This window comes from Aptenodytes patagonicus, chromosome 11 (assembly GCF_965638725.1).
Source record: "Aptenodytes patagonicus chromosome 11, bAptPat1.pri.cur, whole genome shotgun sequence".
In the NCBI taxonomy this organism is placed as follows: Eukaryota; Metazoa; Chordata; class Aves; order Sphenisciformes; family Spheniscidae; genus Aptenodytes; species Aptenodytes patagonicus.
In genome coordinates this window covers 22560969-22575507 of record NC_134959.1, presented here as the reverse complement: position 1 = coordinate 22575507, position 14539 = coordinate 22560969, and the positions used below count along the sequence as shown (strand labels likewise).

Sequence of the window (14539 nt, the reverse complement as noted above, 5' to 3'; positions counted from 1 at the left end):
GATCCAAGGAGCATCCCCCAGGCAGTGCTCCCTGACACCGGCCCCGCGCCACCCTGGGGTCCTGCCCACAGAGCCTACGTTTTTGACCATAAAGATCCATTTTCATTTCTAGCCAACATCTCTCTCTGTTATCACCCATCTAATAAAAGCTTTCACACCTTCACAGCCCCGGCATCCTGACTTCTCCATATTTTTCTCCCTGTAGCCCTGTATTGCCTGCTTAAGATTTTAAATCAAACTCTTTCTATGTGCTCAGTGTCCCCGCAGGGACGGTCCCTGCTCCCCAGCCTGTGTCCTGGCAGCAGGGACAGAAAACTGCCCCGGTTGCAGAGAAATTAGCAGCAGCCACCCGTGCCATTGATGCAGCCAGCACTGAGAGAGAGGTGCCGGGCTCTATCAGCTGGAAACGAGACAGAAACACACCCAGAAACAAGCTGCAGCCACTCTCCCTTCCTCTTCAGGCTCTCTCCAGCACGGCCGCCAAGGAAGAAGCTCGTCCGCTTGCTAAGAGAAATCAGCTGGGTTTACCTGCCCCTGCTTCGCCCGCCTCCGCCTCGGCTGCCTCTGCAGACTGGAGAGGCACGGCAGGACGAGCATGAGTTTATAGGGTGCTTTCCCTGGCCGCTGCTCCCGCAGGCAGCGGAAGGGGCATTGTGCAACCTGCTGTGGCTCCCCATTCTCAGAAAGCTGCTGGGCGTGGTGGAGGAAGGGGCCGGGCAGGCTGTATCCCCCCGCGCTGGGTTTTGCCAGCTGGAAGGAATTGCCTGCAGAAGTGCATCAGGAAGAAGGGGATGGGGGGAGGCTGTGCCCCCCATCATGACACTTGCTGCTATTTTGAGCACCCCAACCCCTTCTGCTGCACTGCCGGCTCCAGCAAGGCTTGCCCAGGGTGCTGCAACACCCTCGGCATCAGCTCTGTGACCCCCGCCTAGCTTCCCGCACCGGGCAGCGGGACCCTCCGGAGTACACCTGTCCTGCATGAGTGATGCTGGTACTTTGGGACCTTCCGCTCCCCTCCCCATCCCTGCAGCCCCAGGACCCCCCAGCATCGAAGAAAGTGCTGGAAACGATGCTTGACCTCTGCCAGGAATGCAGGAAACTGCGGCTGGCTTCATCAGAGGGCCAGGCTGATTTGGGTAAGCATGGGGTGGCACGTGATGCTGTTGCCCAACTTCGGAGAAGTGAGCGGTGGCTCTGACCAGCTTCCACTTACCGAGAGCTCAGGGTCACGCACGTTTGCCATGATTTCCCCTGGCAAAGAGCATCTTCCTCGCCACCACCGTGGTTGACGGCACAGCTTTCGTCAGCACAGGGAGCCGAGGAAGGCGACCGCAAGGTACCACGGCACCGAGGGTGACAGAAGGTGGGAGCAGCCCCGAGGGATACACTTGCCAGACCCTTTTTAAAAGGCTTTATTTTTCAAAATATACACTTTATTTACAATTGTAGTGTCTACAGTTTTACATATAACTTTATTCCAAACCTTTAAATATCTGCAGTAAACATTAGAAAAAAAAAAAAAATCACAGGATCAGCAAAAAAAGGCATCTCGTAGCAATTCTGTTCATTGGAGTTTGAGTTTCAAGTAGCCAATGTCTACAAAAACCATGAACTTGGTAAATCTGGCAGAGAGATACGGGTGCACTGGTTAGAAAAAGGCAAAATCCAGACCTGCGGGATCCCCACCCCAAGGGCCGCAGGCCAAGAAAACCCTGTGCTGGGATCGGGCCGGAGAAGGACCCGGGATACGGAAGCCCCTCGGCACGAGTTAGGTGATGGGGTTAACTGCAGCATGTTGGATGACCCAGGGAGGGGGCACCCCAGGAGGGCCAGGGGCTCAGGGGGGCTCCGGCGAGGTGCTGGGGCAGAGGGGGGAGGGCGGCATCGGGCACTTCATCTCTTGGGCAGCAGACCTGCCTGCGCATCCGTGACCCGGAGCGGGAGGGTGGCGAGGAAGGGGCAGGAGCCCCGCAACCTCCTCATCCCCTTTCCCTGCATCCTCGCCCCCCCTGGCAGTGCCACAGCTGGACCACAGCGCACCATGGAGATGCTCCGGTGTGGGGCCACCGCTGTGGCACAGCCCCTGGGAAGGGGGAAGAGGCCAGCCCCCCTCGCCGAGGGCTGGGGAGGGATGCCAGCCCCAGCCTGGGAGGGACAGAGCTGGCAGCTGGGCACCGCGGCGGGGCCGTCAGTCCTCTTTCTCGAAGGTCTCCTCGGGGATGAGTGTCCGGAAGGGGTGATCCCAGAAGCGGGTGCTGATGCCGAAGCCTGCGGGCAGGGGAGAGAGTGCTCAGCCCGCGGCACCGCCATCACCAGGATCCCACCAGGGACAGGGTGCAGCTTGCTCAACATTAACCAAGCCGGTGCCACCATGGCCGAGACCGGCAGGGCTGGGAGCAGTCGGCACGAGGGGCACGTGGCGGGGATGGGACATCGCCCGGCTGGGTGCAAAGGTGACACCGGCTGACAGCGATGCCGGGGCCAGGGGTCCCTCTGGAGAGACTGGCGAGGGAGGGGCAGGAGCCCACGTTTTGGAGAGGGAGGAAGGCAAGGGGAGGGCGAGGAGGAAGAGCAGAGAGAGCTGGCTGGGCCATGCCACCAGGCCCCATGGACGATAGCTTATCTGGACGGCGGTGCTTGCTCCTAAGAAACCGGGCAAAGGGCAGGTTGAGCAAGCGCCAGGCTGGGGAAGGCGTGGGGCGGACCCGGGGAAGGCCGGGGCCTCACCCTGCGCCCGCCAACGCCTGCCGGCAGGAGGAGATGCTGCCCCGGGCGGGGATGGGCACCCACATCCCGGTGCTGCGGGGGCTCCGCTTCCGCCCCGGCATCCCCGGGCGGCATCGGTGCCTGCCGGCGAGATGGACTGCTGCCTTCGCCCCTGCGCCGCGCCAGCTCCCCATCCTCAATCTGGGGGCCGAGAAACGTGCCCCATGGGGCTGCAGCACCTTGTACATCGCTTCCCCAGCGACACAGCTCTTGAGTTTCCCCAGCCCAAATCCTGAACGCTAAATATTTCAGAGCATCAGCTGCACACGTGCAGGCAGGCTGGGCTTTGACAGCCCTTGCCCCCACTGGCACGCGTGGGGAAAGGCGGCGCTACCTGATTTTTGGTGTTCAAAGTGGTGCTTGACGTGATAAGCCTTCAGCCCGTACAGGTAGGTGCCTTTCTTCGGTGAGCCGTAGTGGAGGTAATAGTGCATCATGTCGTAGATGACATAGCCGCAGAGCCCCCCGACGAACACCGAGAGCCCCAGCACCTCCGGCAGCAGGAGCTGCAGGACGCCATAGAAGAAGCCGATCACCAGCGAGGCTGGCACAGGAGGGAAGACCAGGCGGGAGCTGTCGAAGGGAGACTGGAAGCAGAGAAGGACGGTGGGACAGGCAGCTCCTAGCTCACCCCACGTCCCTCAGCCCCCAGAACATCCCTGCCAAGCACTGGGGACGCCCATTCGGGAAAAGCCAACACCAAAGCAGCCCCCAGAAGCCCTACCCAAAAGATGTACCCAGCGGCGAGAGCAGCCCCTCGCCCACGCCGAGGTGGCCCGGCAGCTGGCGGCTTTGTCTGGCAGGTCCCCAAGCTCCATGGGGACGTTTCCTTCAGCGAAGCTAGAGGGAGCCCATGGCTTTTTTGGTTTTCCCCCTCGCCCAACCGGAGCTTGCAAGTTTAACTCCAGCTCCTCTGAGCCAGTCTTGCAACCCTTGCTGGTATTAGGTAAGGGCCCCGCTTGGGGCGAAGATGCCACGAGTCACGTTGAACACGCACAAACAGGCTCCGCCTGAGCAAAGGCCACCGTTCCCACGGCCCAGCGGGCGCCGGTGGAGGCGTAAGCTGCGACTCACCTTGTGATGCTGCCCATGCAGCAAGAAATGCAGGGTGATGAGATAGTAGTTACTAGCGGGTGGCTTCATGTGGAAGACAAAGCGATGGATGAGGTACTCGAGCAGGGACCACAGGAACATCCCCAGGAGGAAGATGAAGGGGAAGTAGTATTTGTGGACGGGGATGGAGTACTCTACACAACGAGACGTGCAGCGGTCAGCATGGCAGGCGACGTGTGGGTGCTCTTATCCATCGCCATCCTCCCATTGGCATCTGGGTGAAGCTCGGCTCTCCCTCCCACCTCTTGTCCGCCTCCTGCCCCAAGCTTCCCCAGGGAGCTACCTTCCCAAGCACCACTCCAAGCCACGTTTTCCTTTGATTCCCCTTAATTTACACTCTTTACAGAAACAGTCGGCTTCTCGCTGCCGCAAGGAGCTGGCAAGGGGGGGGGTCCTCTGCGTCCCAGATGCCAGTGGGGGCTTGGACATGCACTCCAGGGACAGCCCTGTCCTTACAAAGCTGCTTCACCCACCAGAACAAGGCAGGAGGGATCTTATCTGCACAGGCAGCACTTGTGACAGTTTAAAAAAAAAAAAAAAAAAAACCAACACCAGCAACACTGTTTATTTTTGGGGAAAAAGAATAGGTTTGTTAGGCACTTTCCCCCGCAGAGCATTTTTCAGCCACCTCCTCCTTTCGGGGCTGGCTGCCAGCCCTGCGTCCTCGCTAGCAGAATTCAGATCCCCCCCAAACCTGTTCATTTTTGGGAGAAGAAAAAAAAACCAAACCAAAACAAAACCCCTTGGCAGCAAGGTGCCAAATGCCGCAAGGAGCAGTGGGGGTGCCGGTGCAGCGGGTGCTCCACCCTGCAGCCAGGCACAGCCGGCACCGGGTGGCACCTTGCAAAAAAAATAGGGAGCCCAGCAAAAAAAAAAAAAGAAAAAAAGCACAACAAAGAAGACAGCCTGCCCCGGCCACGCTTGTTATTCCCGGGGGAGCAGACAGTGGGAGATTCAAGGGCAGGCGCTTTGGGCAAACAAGCCCCGCACTGTACGACGCCAGCAGCGCTGAGAGCCGGGTTTGTTTGCCCGCCGCGCCGGCATTCAGATGCGGCCTGGGGTGGGCGTCGGCGGGGGGTGGCATGCACCGCAGCACCGGCAGGGCTCCGTTTTGGGGATGGAGTGAAGGGAGGCGAGAGGGAGCAGGCTGCACCCTGGGCCAGCGGGCTCCCTGCCTCCATCGATCCCCCCGGGGGACCGAATTGTGTGGGCGAGGGGAGGGAATGGAGGTGGGCGAGCTCAGGCTTCAAAGCAGCGCAGGTGGCTTCGTGCAGGGGACATGCCAGTGGCTGCAGGGACAGGGGCTCACCCGCTGCTCTTGCATGCGGCTCATAGCGAGCATGCACGGAAGGAGGGATGCAGAAGGGATGCAGAGGTCTCCCCCCGTCCATGGCTGTCCTGCCCCTGGACCCGAAGGGTGGGCAGCGAGCCGAGCCCAAAGGCTTTGCCACTGCTCGTACCTGTGGTGAAGGAGGAGAAGAGCCTGGTGTTGCCCTGGGCGAGGGAGGTGTAGCTGACCCAGCTGAGATAGAGCACCACGGGGGCCCACACCATGAACACCACGTACCTATGGGATAGAGGGAGATGTCAGAGGGAGCGTCCCACCGGGTGGCGAGCCGTCCCCCCCGCTCCCCGTGGAGGCACCGGACGGGCACAGTGCAGACCCCCGGGGGCTCACCACGCCGTCTTGGAGAGGGACTCGAGGAAATCCGAGTGGAAGAGGCGGATGGGCCGATCCACAGGCTGGTGCACCCACTCGTCGTACTTCTCCCCCAAGTAGCCCACCTGCCACAGCAAGGGCTTCTGCCAGTCCACCAGGTCCTGAGGGAGCAGAGAGCGGTTGTACCCCCATGGGACCCACACCCTCCCCGGTACTGGGCACAAAGCTGCGCCGCAGCTGCAGGATTTCGGGCTGCAAGCCCCTTCCCATGCCCCACAAGCAGCTGCTTCTTGCTCCAGGCAGCCCTGAGCTCCCTGCAAGCACCGGTGCGGGGCAGACAAGCACAGCCAGACACACATCAGCCCCATCTACCCACGAATGCGGGGCTGAGCTCGCCCCTGTGCCACCAGGTACCTGCCGGTGGTTCAAGGTGAAGGCGGCTGTACCTGGACCTGGCTCAGCATCAGGCCCTGATAACCGAGGCTCTTTTGCCCTCGGGAGCTGCCAAGATTAGATAGCAAGCAGCGATACTCCCCGCTCACTAGCCATGCCAGCGAGCCACCGGTAGGACGCGGAGCCCGTCCCCGTTGGCATTGCCCCGGCCAAGGGCTTTTCTCCTTGCGGAGAGGACGCGTGGGGCAGCTGCAGCCGTTCGAGCGCTCCGGCGGTGAGGAGCGAAGCAGAAAGGGATGGGGAGCAGGGATACAGGATGGGAACGCGAACGCCAGCCGCTGCTCCAGCGCGTGGCTGCATTCAGATGGCTGCAAGAGCAAGAAGGGACTCGTGTGGGCGCGCATGTCTGCACGGGACGAAAATAGAGAGACCCAACCGGCAGCACCGCCTCTGCTGCCGCTCAGCATCCCCGGACGCGTCTTCTGCTGGCCCGGCCAGATAAAGTGGTTTCTCGGTCCACCCCTGCCCCGGGACAGAAATCACACTCGCTCAGCCGAGCCCCAGGCCTGGCAACTCTCCATCGGCTGTCCTGTGCCGTGCGGCACCGGCACGGCAACCCAGCGCCCAGGGTTGTGCTGGCAGTCGTTTGGCAGCGGTGTGGGGGGCACAGCTCAGCTTGGGGCGCTTCAGGGCAAGGAGCCGAGGTGGCTGCGGGCATTTTGGGGGCTCTGCTCCAGGCAGGGATGGACGCGATTGTCCAGGAGGTGAAACACCCCCAGCCCGCAGCAGGTGCATGGACAGGGATGGAGACACTGTCCGTCAGGGAGGTTGGGGAAAAGTTAGAGCAAAAATGTCACTTTGGGATGGCAGATTCGTTTTTAAAGACTGTCAGCAGCAAAATATTAAGAGGAGCAGGTGAAAGGCATTCTCATGCTCAAAAAAAAAGAAAAATCCTTCTGCAAGATAAAAGCACGCTCATCGACGAGCCGGGACTGTGCAAGGTACGGCGGCCAGATGGTGCTGTGAACGGCAGGGACGTCCAAAGGCACCTTGGGGACGAACCGCCGCTCCCGTGGCATGCTTGGAGAGGAGCTGGCAGGGCAGGGAGCACCCAGCGTGCACGGGGATTGCCCTGCCTGGGGGATCCCTTAGGGCTCATTATGGCTGCTCAGTCAAGAGGAAAAAATGAAAAAAATAAAGCAAGAAAAAAAAAATAAAGCAAGCAAGCAAGGTGTGGCTTGGCAGCACATCCCGCTCGAAGAGCACAGCTGCTGTCAGAGAAAGCCATCTCCGCCCACGCCGCCACGGCAGGAGCCTCCCAGCGTGGCCACACCTGGGCAACAAAGCACGAGCGATGTTGTCTGTGCCGGGAGAAAGGGCAGGAGCAGCCGGATCGGCTCCCTCCCAGCCTCCCTCCCATCCTGGGCTCAGCAGAAAGCCAGTGCTCCTGCAGGGAAGAGGAGACCTGGTCTCCCCTGGGAGCCCCCTGGCAAACACCGTGCTGGAGGAACCCCCGGCTCTTACCTTCTCCACGTCCACCGTTTTACAGCGGGGATCCAACCGGGTTGGGGTCTGGGCTGCAGCATCCGCTGCCTTCTCATCCACCGGCTCGGGGTGGCTCTGAAAAGAGAAGGAAAACCTGGTGGTGAAACACCAGCGGCAGACGCGGTTGGGGATGGCGGTGGCCGTTCCACCCAGGGGCACGGGCAGAGCGAGCTCATGCCTGCCTGCTAAATAAATAAGGGAAAAAATCTGATGAATTTAAGTTGGTCAGTTCCTGCAGAGCAGGTTCCCAAGGGATGCGGTTGCTGGTGAGCTCTGCTGCCCTTTGAACTGTGCACCGAGCATTGCGTGCTCGGGTCTTTTTGGAAACCTGCCCCCCGAGCCCACTTTTCAGACCACCCCACCGTGCTGCTGGGAGGGCACCGGGTGCCAGTGCTTGGGCCTCGCAAAGCAGAGGTTCCGGGCCCTTGGCCAGCGTTGCCCCTTGCAAACGGGCAGTGCCGTAGCACAGCTCACCTTCCCGCAGGCCAGCAGCCCGGCAAGCACCAGCCTGAGCCAGCGCCGCTGCCAGCAAAGCGAGGGGCATCGTTGGTTTACTGCTCACAACACCGGCGCTGGGCTGCCTCCTCCTCACCCCGCTGCTCTCCAGCAAAAGCCCAGCTCGGCGTTTCGGTCCCCGAGAAAGCTGGGCTACCAGAGCCGGGGAGCGTGGCACGGCTGGTGCCACCACCCTGGCTCCGGGCACAGGGGAAATAACGCAGCAGGAGGGAGCTTGCCCCGGGGAAAAAGGCAAAGTGCCCTTCGCAGGGCGGCGCTGGGCTAGGAACTTTCGCCACAGGCTATGCAAGATGGGGTGGGGGTTTGGTTTTGGCTAGAGAGGGCTAGGGGGGACGCGCTGGTGCGGCAGCGGCAGGATGAAGCCCAGGCTGCAGTCCCGCTGCCAGGGCTGGCTGAGAAACAGGAGAAACCTGCCTTGGCTTATGCTTGGAAGCAAACACATTGCCGGCTGCCAGCACCGGCCTCCTTCCTGTGGCCCTGCCAGCTCCGGCGCCGGCCCTGCCGCTGACGGGGGGCTTGGCAAGACCGCAGTGTGCCCTTGCAAGCCCTGAACCGGCCGTGCGCCCCGGCAGCAGCGCCGGCAGCCTGCCAGCTCCCTGGGCAGGACGTGCCAAACATGCCTTTGCTCCCGCTTTGTCACCTTGAGTTACCCATTAACCCGGCAGCAGGGTACGGCGCGGCCCGGCAGCCCCAGCACAGCAATGCCCGCCGGGGTTTCCAGCTGTGCTGCTTGCAGCGTGGAAGGGTTTTCTCCCAGCAGCCGCGGCGCAAGCGGGGCTCCTTGACAGATGCTCTCCCTGCTGCTCCAAGAGGGATGCGATTCCCTTGAAGGACGCGAGGGCATCACGTCCCTGTTGGGAATAACCCCCCCTCCCCAGCCCCCGGCAGCCGCAGGAGGAGCTGGGATGCAGGAGGACCAGCGTCACCTCGCCGGGGTGGACAGGACTTTACTCTGTGCCACGTTGGTGATGCCGAGGCAGGGCCCTGGTGCTGTTTGCTGACAGTGGGCACTCCTTGCCGGCTGGGCTCCCACCCCCTTTCCCGGGCTAGCTGGATTTCAAGACTCATCCCACTGGTACGGAAGCTGCGCTGCCCAGCCCCGAGGCAGCCCCTCGCCCCGGGGGAGCGCGCAGGGCAGGGCAGGGCAGGGCAGGGGATATTTCCAGCCAGGCTGGACTTGAGCAGACATCAATTTTACTGCAGGCAGAACGCCGGCGTGAGCTGATGCTGTGGACCACCACACCTCTCTCCGCGAGGGTCCCCACCGCTATTTTCTGCTTTGCACGCTCCATCCTTCAGCCAGACATCCTGAAACCCTGGGGGTGGTGGGATGCCTTGAAATCCAGCCAAGGATGGTCAAGTTATGACTTTTGCCTCCTCCCCGCGAGTGCTTTGGAAGAAAATTTGGCTTTAAGACAGAGATGGCTTCTCTGTCCCCCAAGAAATGAGCCCGTGCTCTCCACCTCAACGCTTGCACCGCAGCCTCGCCGGCGGCAGGAAGGATGCTTAAGAAAGCTGGGCTGACGCAATACCCTGGCACCTCTCCTCCCCTTTCCAAAATGTCCACACGCCTCCAACTCCCCTGCCCACGGACGCCCGAGCACCATGTCGTGGCCGGAGACTTCCCCGTCCTCCCAGGTCAGGGAGGCGGACGGGGGCTCGGACCCCACCTCGCCGGCAGCACCCGGGCTGGGGAGGACGGGTGCCACCAGTGAGATGCCATCGCCCTGTGTGCTATGGCAGCTCCCTTCCAGTGCCCAGCCTCGCCTGAGTCACCTCCTCCTCCTCCTCTTCCTTAGCCGGGGAGCAGGAGGAAGGCTCTCCTCTTGTTCATCCTAGGGCTGGCACCAAAAGGACCGGCAGCTGTGGCGCAACCGGGGTGCAAGCCATGCCTGCATGTCCCAGCTCGCTCCCCGGAGCGGCGGCATGCTCCTGCCTGCCGCAAGCGCGCAGGGGTCCCACGGGGACCGAGCCCCACCAGCACCCGGACCAGCGCTGGGGCTCCTGCCCGTCTTCCTCCTCCAAATAAAAGGTGGGTTTGAAGGAGGCAAAGGGGTCTTCGCAAGCGCCGGGCTCTGCCTGTCGCCCATGGGTGATGCCGATGCATCCAAGTCGTCCCCAGGCAAACAGGTCCTGCCAGGAAAGATGCGTAAGAGGCCTGATGTAACGAAGGGAAAGTTAACGCCTATGAAGCGCCGCCTTCCCGCGCCACTGCCCCAGTGAGCGGCAGCTCCGGCGAGGTGCCGGCTCTCCTGCTGGGAGGCAATGCGGCCAGACACCCAGGGCACGGTGCGATGCAGTGACCTGGTGACCCAGCATCCGCCTCCGAGCATCCCGCTGCCCTGTGCGGGTCAGGCAGGGCCGTGGGGAACTTGGTGCCGGGCCTGTGCCAGCTACGCCGCCCCGGTGCTGCCCCGCATCAGGGCTCGGGGTGTTAAAAGAAAAACAAAATCCAGCTGTGATAGGAGCAGGTACAGACAGGAGGGATGGTCCGGCACGGGGTCCGATGTGCCTGGGACGCAGGCAGGAGGAAGAGCTGGAAACCTCCCCCTGGCCCAAGCGGGCGATGCTGCCTGCAGACAGCTGCTCTGCCAGCAGCCCGGACCCAGTTTTTCCACCCGTGCCCATTTGCCCAGCGAGTCAAACCCCGCAGGAGCCCTGCAGTGCCTCTGCATCGCCCCAGAGCCTCCAGCACCTTCACCGAGCTCCCAAACAGCTCGAATTGCTGATGTCCACGTGGGACAAGCTGCATTGGCAATGCAGGCTCAGGCACGTAGCACGAGGACACCCCACGAGGCACAGGGAGCCCAAGCGAGGTCCCCACCCGCAGTGACACGCTCCCAGCATCACCATCCCATCAGCAACGCGGTCCCCGGACAGTGGCTGGCAGAGCCCCACGAGGCTTCATCTCAGCCCATTAAACACTGGGTGCAGCAGGACTATTAAAAGGAGGTTGAATTTAACTTGTTCCAATGATAATAATAAAAAAAAAGCCACTTCTTGTTACAACACCTCTGAATAACGCGTGAGCGCCCACGTCCAAGTGAGCTCAGGCTGGGACGGAGAGCCGGGACAAGCCCGACACACGGCGACGCGGGCGTGAGGAAGGGGAGGACAACAACCCCGAGAGGGACGGGGGATTTACCGTGACTCACAGCCACATCATGCACCCCAAAGAGGCTGTGATGAAAGTCTCTCATTGCTTAAATTGGAGGGGTAATTAGATGATCCAGTTTCCCTCTAGCAAGGCTGTTAAAATCCACTGTCTAGTTTGGGTAATTATCGCTTCTCACTTTGATCTCCCCTATACATTCTGTTTGCATAGATAAAAAGTTTGAGGGTTAATTTGTCCTTAGCCAAACGGGGCTGGATGACGCAGAAGAGGGACCTGTGGCCGAAGGATGGACCTCCTGAGAGCTGCAGGAAGGGGCATAGAGAGGCGTGCCGGTGGGACGAAGGCTGGCTCTCATCTTCCTCTTCACCCTTCCTGCATTAACACTTTTTTTTTTCCCCTTTTCCAAAACCCTCGAAGTCCCTGGGTGTAAGCAGGGGGGATGCTGGATGCCTGCAAGACCACAGGCTCCCGCGTCCCTCGATATGGGGATGGCACAGCCCTGCAACCTCCGGTGGGCAAGGAGAGGCACCGGCAAAGTGCCGGGGGTCCGGAGCCAGACCGAGGTCGTGCAATGCCTCCTTCAAAGAGCTGCTTGGGGTACGCCTGCCCGAAAGCAGCCAAAGGAAGAACCCAAGTGCCACCGAGGGCATTGACTCCTGCATCTCCTTCCAACGGGGATTTTTGGGGGGTGGCAAGTCCGGCAGAGCAGCTCACACGTCAGGTGCATGCCAGATGCAGCACGGCCAGCCTCGCCGTGCAGCAGGCAGCTTTTTCCCCCTCCCCCCTGTGTTACAGCCCGGGATGGTTTATCTAGTGCCAGGTAGTGTCTGATCTCCCTGCGCCCCAGCGTTATCACGCTGTGTGTTTGCATTGGGACGGTGGCAATTCCCCTCGGCTGCGGCACGAGAACTCGTTTATCCGGTACCTTCCTTCGCCCCAACCCGTCGGGCTCGTCACGCCTGTGAGGAGGCGGCAGCAACGAGTGTCCCAACAGAGGAGGTGCCATCGCCGGGATCTGGGGAAAGAGCAGGCGTCGCACCGAGGCCGAACAAAGCCCCGTCTGTGGTGCTGCCACCGATTGAGGCCGAGGCTGCGCCGCGGGGAGGAGAACCAGCGAATGCAAACAACCAGCTCGGAGGGACCAACCGGTCACCGACCCTGCCGGGATGTCCCGAGGGGAAAGCGGCCTCTGGGCTGGCAAAGGGGGCTGAGCTGGGCCCGCTGCTCCAGCATCCTGCGTTGGCGAGGGCTGGTAATTGGGGTGGCAGCGCCCGGTGCCACGCTGCCTCCTGGAAGTTCACCTGGCGGTGGCACTTCCCCGAGGCGTTTTCCCTTCCGCCTGGGCAGCGGCTGAGCGCGAGGCTGGTGTGGCAGGGACAGCGCTGAGTCACGGCCACCCTTACCCCACACCCGGACAGTTGGGGGGGGGGGGGGGGCTGGGCTCCTCTCCCCAGCAGCGGCCACTCATTGCCGGCAAGCCCCAGCGCCCAGCACCCTGGTCCCTGGCCGAGCGCTGGAGGTGCCAGGAAGGGTGCCCTGTCCCATCGCCCACCCCGTGCCACATGGTCCTGATAGAACCAACACCGAGCTGCGCGTCCCTGTCTCTCACACCCCTTTGGAGACCCCAACACCTCCATGCCGCGCTGGGATGCCGGGGTCACCCATGAGCCCTGCCTCCCATCACGGCCAGGGCAGGATGGGACCCCATAGATACCAGGCTCTGTGCACCTGGGACACGGTCCTTCTCAGGCCCTGATCCCTGTGTGCCTCGGGATCCTCTGCACCTCAGGCCCCACAGAACCCCAGCCCCACAGACGCTGACAGCCCCACAGACCTCCCCAGAGCCAGTGTGCCCCATACACCCGGGACATTTGCACCCCGTACGCCTCAGGCACCATTCATGCAGGACCCCGGGAGCCTCAAACACCCCCTGCCCCATACAGCCCTCATGTCCCATACGCCCCAGACCCTCCACAGCCTGGACCCCAAGCGTCCTGTGCAGCTCAGACCCAACACACACCATGTCCCATACAGCTCAGACCTGGACCTGGGTGCCCCATACACCCTATACGCTACATGCGCCCCAAAGACTCCATGCCCCGTACACTCCAGACCCTGTACAGCCTCTGCATGCCCTGTACGTCTTGGACCCTGCACAGCCAGGAGCCGGGGTGCCCTATAGAACTTGTACAGCTCGGGCCCCGTGCGCCCTGGACTATAGACGCCGCACTGCTCAGATCCCGCACAGCCCGGAGCCGGGGCACCCTATAGTCTCCGTACATCCCGGAGCCGGGGCACCCCGGAGCCGGGGAACCCCGTAGACTCCGTACATCCCGGACCCCGCACGGCCCGGACCCGGGGCAGCCCGGAGCGGCCGGCGGTACCTGCTCCTCGCCGGGCTCCATCTCTCCCACGTAGTACTGCTCCAGCCAGCGGCGGGCGTTGGCGGAGTGCCGGTGGGGCGGCCCGTCCAGCGCGGCGCTCACGTCGGTGCCGGCCCGCCGCCGCAGCAGCTGCTCGCCGCCCGGGTGCAGCCGCACGAAGCCGCTCAGGTCGTAGAGGCGGCGGCGGCAGCGGACCAGGCAGGCGCCCTGCGCGCAGCGGGCCCGCACCTCGGCGGCGCTGAAGGAGCGCGGAGCCGCCATGGCCCCGCTGCCCGTCCCGCTGCCCGGGCCGCCGCGCTCTGCTCTGCCGACACCTGCTCATCTGCATACATGCATATGCCGCCCGGCCACGCCCGCCACGCCCCGCCCCCTCGCCGCCCGTTGGACCGCGCCGGCGGGGAGGGGTGGGGCTGGGGCGGGGGAGGCTCCGCCCCGCGGCAGGTGCCCTGCTCCGGGGGCGGGGGGGGAAATGGGGGCGTCTGGGCAACCCCGCATGGGTTATGGGGGGGCAGCGGGGCGCCCCGGGGGGGGAGCCGGGGCACGGACATCCCTGGGGGAGGGATGGGGGTGTGGGGGCGCCCGGGGAGGGGGGGGGCGGGAATTGGGGGGGTATGGGGGCGCCCCAGGGGTGTAGTTGGGGGGGATAGAGCAACCCCAGGGAGTTATGGGGGGCACCCCCGGGGTTATCACCCTTCCCAGGGTGCCACCCCCCCCCAGCTCCGCGGTGGCCAAGGCAGAGGGAGCCCCAGTCCCTCCTCGGACACCCCCCCCCCCTCCCCGGGAGAGCGGGGGTCCCTCCTGGGGACCCTCCCGGGCCCCCCCCCACCCCAGCGTTACTCGCCGTGAGGCGCTACGCCCCACCCCCCACCCCCGGGCTGCTTGCAAATTTATTTCAATATTTAATTAAATTTCACGCATGCAATTAGCCCGGGCGGGCAGCGCTGCAGCCGGGGGGGCTGGGGCCAAGCAGCCCCAACCCCCCACAGAGAATCACGGACAAATAAATCACAAAGAACGACAAGAAAGGAACTTTTCTCCCCATTTTTT

At 62.8% G+C, this 14539-nt stretch overlaps 1 protein-coding gene across 3 annotated transcripts; it reads right to left on the bottom strand.

Moving 5' to 3' along the window:
* Positions 1-1396: 1396 nt before the first annotated feature.
* Positions 1397-13755, bottom strand: FA2H (fatty acid 2-hydroxylase). Of its 3 annotated transcripts, none has more exons than XM_076349434.1 (7): positions 13493-13755; positions 7457-7552; positions 5558-5700; positions 5340-5446; positions 3841-4013; positions 3101-3353; positions 2109-2268 (listed from the first exon to the last, which is right to left on the bottom strand). In XM_076349434.1, the coding sequence occupies exons 1-7, from the start codon at positions 13751-13753 to the stop codon at positions 2189-2191; spliced, it is 1113 nt and encodes a 370-aa protein (XP_076205549.1). In that variant the 5' UTR covers positions 13754-13755; the 3' UTR covers positions 2109-2188. The 3 variants fall into 3 exon arrangements, with proteins under 3 accessions (XP_076205548.1, XP_076205549.1, XP_076205550.1); XM_076349435.1 differs by having other exon boundaries at positions 3101-3272; XM_076349433.1 differs by lacking the exon at positions 3101-3353 and having other exon boundaries at positions 1397-2268.
* Positions 13756-14539: the final 784 nt, after the last annotated feature.

What these genes read in the sequence shown, in the direction of transcription:
- FA2H (XM_076349433.1), bottom strand. Translation starts at nt 13,753, where the DNA reads ATGGCGGCTCCGCGCTCCTTCAGCGCCGCCGAGGTGCGGGCCCGCTGC. An exon ending in TGGAGCCCGGCGAGGAGCAG is followed by an intron (nt 7,553 to 13,492) that starts GTACCGCCGGCC and finishes TTCTCTTTTCAG; the next exon opens with AGCCACCCCGAGCCGGTGGA. An exon ending in CTTCTCCTCCTTCACCACAG is followed by an intron (nt 4,014 to 5,339) that starts GTACGAGCAGTG and finishes CTCGTTGTGTAG; the next exon opens with AGTACTCCATCCCCGTCCAC.